This window comes from Oncorhynchus gorbuscha, linkage group LG14, assembly GCF_021184085.1.
Source record: "Oncorhynchus gorbuscha isolate QuinsamMale2020 ecotype Even-year linkage group LG14, OgorEven_v1.0, whole genome shotgun sequence".
NCBI classification, from domain to species: domain Eukaryota; kingdom Metazoa; phylum Chordata; class Actinopteri; order Salmoniformes; family Salmonidae; genus Oncorhynchus; species Oncorhynchus gorbuscha.
Genome location: NC_060186.1, coordinates 39,473,344 through 39,479,343, shown reverse-complemented (window position 1 = coordinate 39,479,343; position 6,000 = coordinate 39,473,344). Strand labels below are relative to the sequence as shown.

Below are 6,000 nucleotides of genomic sequence, written 5' to 3'. Positions count from 1 at the left end.
ACGTTTTCATGTGACGTCACACGACTGACATTCTTCTCTGTTCGAACAGGTCGCTCACCAAATTCGTGGAACAACAAACTTGTGCCACGTCAGGACTTCCTTTCTAGCTAACTAACGCATATGACAGCTTTTTAGGGTAAACTGCATACGACTTTTGGCACTCGGTGAGCTTTACCGAATACATTGCTCGCATGTTTTGGACGAATCAAAAGTCAGTATTGGCTAGTGTTAGCTGGATGTGCGTGTGTCAGCTGTCTCTCCTAAACAGACGCGAGCTACATTTTGAGGCCATTTGACTTGTTAAAATGGAGAACAAATATAACCTCAAGAGCCCAGGTAAGTTCGTAAATGACACAGACTACAATATGTCGAACTCGCTAATGCTATTTAGCCTAGCAGAAAGGATTTGGCTTTATTCGCATTGGGTTTCCCATCATGTAGAAGTGACTCCACCATAATGCTGATAATATCTAGCGTTCGCTAGCTTGTTTGACTGTATGTTTAGCAAACTATTTGCCCAATGATATTTGAATACAAATGACAATGCCATAATATTAAGAAATAATCTAGACGTTATGGCCTTTTACAGGCGTTCTGTCACTTAGTAGCTAACACGTAGCCTAACCTCAACTTCACGGACACTAATAGAATAATTGAAGTCATGATATACTTTTGTCTATTTTCGTGTTGCTGTTCATTTGATCCGACTTAGTGGAGTCTTTGAGCATAGATAAATCTAAAGTTGGTGTCTTTAAGTTATTTGTTATTCACTAACACCTTACCCAAAAAGACAGTAATCTGAGCAGTGGGCCCTGGCTATGATCACTCCAAAATAGTGAACCTATATCAGACACCTCTGGGGTTGACATTGTTATTCAGCCTCTGACTGGCTTGCCTGGTACAAGGACACACACGTGCACACTGGTGGCAGGTGCAGAATTATCTTAACATGAACAGCCGAGTGGGTTGGAACATGTCACTTTCAACCACAGCTAATCAGTTACACTAAGCTCCATGTGTTCAGTCGGTTCTGTGGTTTCCTCACTAGCTCAAATTAGACATGGTTTCTAGATTTCATTTTCTGCCTTCTTTGGCCAGCCTTGGGCTGTGTCAAGAAATATGTACCGAAACCTTGTTTTTGCATAAAGCATTTTCTGGCCTGTAAGTCCTGTCCTCAATGCTAGATCGAGTATAGTGTGGAGGGTTGGGGAAAGATTTTAAAATTCTCTGCTCAGAATATTGTAGATCAAAGTTGTCTTGTCCTTGCGCACCCGGTGTGGGCTGCATTTAAGGTCTTAAAGGAAGGGTTTACAAATACAGCTTGGGTTAGCTAGTGTTTGGATTTTGAGAGGGGGTCAAAATAAGGCTGAGGCTATAGTTGAGTCAGGGTGTTGAGAGAGGATCAAATAAAGATTTGCTTCCAGTTTTGAAAGGTGGTCAAGTCAAAGTAAGGAAATGGCTACACCACTTTCTGGTAGTTTATGCATTTACAGTATCCCATTTTTTTGTGTGGATAAGCAAATGGAGAACCTATGCTTAGAGTATCACTGTCTCCATTTTTCAATAGCTTATTGTTGTAAGGTGAGCGTGACATTGTCTCTGAGACAGGTCCCAAAAGCTTGTAGAGCTGACTTCTGTTAAGAAATGTCATTAGAAACCCACAATGAGGGCCTCCCGAGTGGCGCAGTGGTCTAAGGCACAGCATCACAGTGCCAGGATTTAGAGACCTGGGCAATGATGGAATTGTCTGAGTTTACTACTGACCACTCCCCCTTCCTAACCTAGAGGAGGTTTATGTCCCAAATGGCACCCTATTCCATATATAATGCACTACTTCTGATCAGAACACTATGGGCCCTGTTCAAAAGTAGTGCACTATGTAGGGAATATGGTTCCATTTGGGATGCATACTATGTGGAGCCCTTCTTTAGCTGCGTCTCATAATAACAATGAGTGGGTGTGACAGAAGAAAAGCCTCTGCTGCCACATGGGCCTCCTGACTCCTGCGGTGAGCAGGGTGTCAGTCAGTGGACCTGTGGGATAGGATTATAATCCTGTACACAAAATCTTACGTAACGCATTTTAGTGTTTGCAGGCAACTGGGGACAATTCAGACAGGTTGGGTCCTGTGAGCAGGGAGACACCGTTACATAATGACTTTTAACCAAATTCATAATAATACAATAGGATTTAGAGACCTGGGCAATGATGGAATTGTCTGAGTTTACTACTGACCACTCCCCTTTCCTAACCTAGAGGTTTATGTCCCAAATGGCACCCTGTTCCCTATATAGTGCACTACTTTTGACTAGGGCTGGGAATTGCCAGGGATTACCAGATATTATCACAATATTTAGGTGCCAATATGATATGTATTGTGATTCTCTGTGTTACGATTTTATAGCAATATTATGTGTGTGTGTTGGGGTTTGTGTGTGCATAATGTGTGTGCACAGAGTCTGTGCAAGAGAGTTAGTTAAAAAAAGGGTCATTGCAGGTAGTCCGGGTATCCATTTGATTAGCTGTTGAGCAGTCTTGTTTAGCAGTCTTATGGCTTGGGGTAGAAGCTGTTTAGGGTCTTGTTGGTTCCAGACTTGGGGCACTGGTACCACTTGCCGCACGGTAGCAGAGGGAACAATCTATGGCTTGGGTGGCTGGAGTCTTTTTGAAGAAACGTCGGGCCTTTATCTGACACCACCTGGTATAGAGGTCCTGGATGGCAGGGAGCTCGGCACCAGTGATGTACTGTGCCGTACTCACCAATTGAAACTTATTTTATTGTACTGATCAACAACATTTGCATAGAAGTAGTCTTAAAATAAGAGATTGCTAAGTAATGATGTCATTCATTAAGTTGATTTGCCCACCCAGTCTGTTGAGCTCAGTTAGGGAGAGACATGACAGACAAAAGGGGAAACTATCTTTGGATGTGAGGGAGAGGCGATTTAAGTGAATTAATGCTTTTGTGGACAATCAGCTTTGAAATCAGCAAATCTTTGCTTTATGGTTTCACAAACAAACAAAGTACTAGGGCAGTGAATCCCGACTGAGGACAAAGATCCTGAATTAGTTCCTCCACGTCTTTCAGGTAGCCTACACTTGATACTTACATGTGACTTCTGCTCTCAGAATATGAAGATCGCATTGAAAAAGACTGGTCTGATTGTTTTCATATCTGGTTAACCAATTCAGGAGGTGATCAGGGATGCATTGTGTTTGTATTTCTCCTCTGTCTCCTCAGAAAACTAGTGTTCTGGGACAGAGAGGCATCTTTTCATTAAAACATTGGAGGAAATACGTTCGTAGTATGTGAGGAACGTGTTTGCTGCCCTCATAAATGATAGTCAGCTAGCTAATATTTAGGGGGAAAAAAGTTAAACCCTTTGCAATCCCTTTAGCATTGCTTGCTGGCTAGCTACAGAGGTTACAGGTGCCATTATTTGTTGTGTTATAATATTTTGCCTATTCCACCGTTTGTAGAATGCATACTGCAATTTTGATATCACAGAGGAAAAGAGAATCCAGGCACACTGTGAATACGGTAGACGCATTTTAAATGTCGGTGTAGATGCATGACGCGTTCGGAATTCCATGATCGGAATTCTACGATCAGGATACTGAAGCTGCATGAACTGTCAAGTCTAGAGATGGTCTCTGTCGCAACTTGCCACCGTGTCTGTTCCTCTTTAGGGACAGTCACAGCACAACTTTAAATCGAATGTTATTTGTCACATGCGCCGAATACAACAGTTATAGACCTTACCGTGAAATGCTTACTTACAAGCCCTTAAACAACAATGCAGTTTTAAGAAAAATAAGAGTTCAAAAACAAATTTTACTAATCTAAAAAATAGAGGCCCAAACAATCAAATAACAAGGCTATATACAGGGGGTACCGGGCCAATGTGCGGGGGTACAGGTTAGTCGAGGTAATTGAGGTAGTATAGGGGTAAAGTGACTATGCGTAGATAATAAACAGCGAGTAGCAGGGGAGGGGGGTCAATGCAAATAGAGTGGGTAGCCATTTGATTAGCTGTTCAGCAGTCTTATGGCTTGTGGGTAGAAGCTGTTTAGAAGCCTTTTGGACCTAGACTTGGAGCTCCGGTACCGCTTGCCGTGCCGTAGCAGAGAGAACAGTCTGACTTGGGTGGCTGAAGTCTTTGGCAATTTTTAAGGCCTTCCTCTGATACAGCCTGGTATAGAGGTCCTGAATGACAGGAAGCTTTGCCCCAGTGATGTACTGGACAGTACGCACTACCCTCTGTAGAGCCTTGCGGTCGGAGGCCGAGCAGTTGTCATACCAGGCGGTGATACAACCGGTCAGGATGCTCTCGATGGTGCAACTGTAGTACTTTTTGAGGACCCATGCCAAATATTTTCAGTCTCCTGAGGAGGAATAGGTGTTGTCGTGCCCTCTTCACTACTGTCTTGGTGTGTTGGACCATGATAGTTTGTTGGTGGACACCAAGGAACTTGAAGATCTCAACCTGCTCCACTACAGATGAGAATGGGGACGTGCTCGGCCCTTTCCTGTAGTCCACTATCATCTCCTTTGTCTTGATCATGCTGAGGGAGAGGTTGTTGTCCTGGTATCACACTTCCAGGTCTCTGACCTCCTCCCTATAGGCTGTTTCATTGTTGTTGGTGATCAAGCTTACCACCGTTGTGTCATCCTGTACATTTAATGATGGTGTCGGGCTTGGCCACACAGTCATGGATGAACAGAGAGTACAGGTGGGGACTAAACACGAACCCCTGAGGGGCCCCTCTGTTGAGAATCAGTGTGGCAGATGTGTTGTTGCCTACCCTCACCACCTGGGGGCAGCCCGTCAGGAAGTCCAGGATCCAGTTGCAGAGCGAGGTGTTTAATCCCAGGGTCCAAAGCTTCCACAGGGAGACAAGGGTGAGTTCCACTTATCCAGCAGAGCAAGCAACTGATCCAGTTAAGAAAGAAACGTCACTGACTGTCTGCAACACATCTGGTTTATGTGTATCAGCAGTAGTGTTGCATGGTATACCAACATATACTAGAACATGAAAAGTGGTTTGGTAGTAGAATTTGTTACTTTCGGTACTTCTGTCAAATGTGTCTCACATCATCTACTGATTGGAACGATCAAGTCTGTCACAAGCGCACCGTGCATGCCTCTCGCCTACTCCACTTACTCATACAATGCTAGAGCACTGGGAGTCTGGGCTGCAACATGTTAGCTCCCCACTCATGCTGCACAGAAATGAACACACTTAAATATTGCGACAAGGCATGTTGAAACTGTTAATTACTGTTTGCAAAACAATGCCCATACAGGCTTGAACACTTTACAATGCAATAAGATACTCATAGCTTCCAGCTTTGTAGGCTAACATTCCTTTCTAGCCTACAGCTGAAGGAAGCTAACATCAATTCACTACCGAAATACTTTGTAAAGATATGCTGATTTTTAAGCTGTTTGTCCCCAAAAACTTTATTGATTCACTTAATCGTCTCTCCCTCACATCCAAAGATACTTTTGTCCGTGACATGTCTATCTCACTCCCTCACCTAACTCAACTGACTGTGTGGGCATGTATCCATGACATCATTATTGGGTCTTAAAGACAGCATGTAATTTCATAAAATAAGAGATTGCTTCTTCTAGGCAAATGTTGTTAAGCAGTACAATAAAATTGAGTCTCAAATGGAAGGAAACAGGTTGTCATCTGTAGCCCCATGAAATCAGCGAAACCAACCTCAATAGTTTATCAATAGAGATTTAGCATTCAAATAAATGATGACCTTTGTTATGTAGTTAGATTGGTAAAAACAACGTCTAATTGATTGTATAATTCATTCATTAATGCATACATGGATGTCTGAAATGTTGACATCAAATTTCAGATATAATGATATTGAACTCAAAAGATGCCCAACGATTGAACAGAGCAGTAGCTGAGTTTATCTGTCTGCATCAAGTGTCATTTTGTGAATTTGGCTAATATGCCTTTTCTTCCCCTGTGGTA

General features: G+C 42.9%; 1 protein-coding gene across 1 annotated transcript in view; it reads left to right on the top strand.

Moving 5' to 3' along the window:
• Positions 1-6,000, top strand: part of ube2j1 (ubiquitin-conjugating enzyme E2, J1) — a 30,825-nt gene continuing 24,825 nt past the window's right edge. The window contains exon 1 of the mRNA XM_046298028.1: positions 1-336. Within this exon, the coding sequence (XP_046153984.1) occupies positions 306-336 (31 nt within the window). The 5' untranslated portion in view covers positions 1-305. The remainder of the gene's footprint in view (positions 337-6,000) is intronic.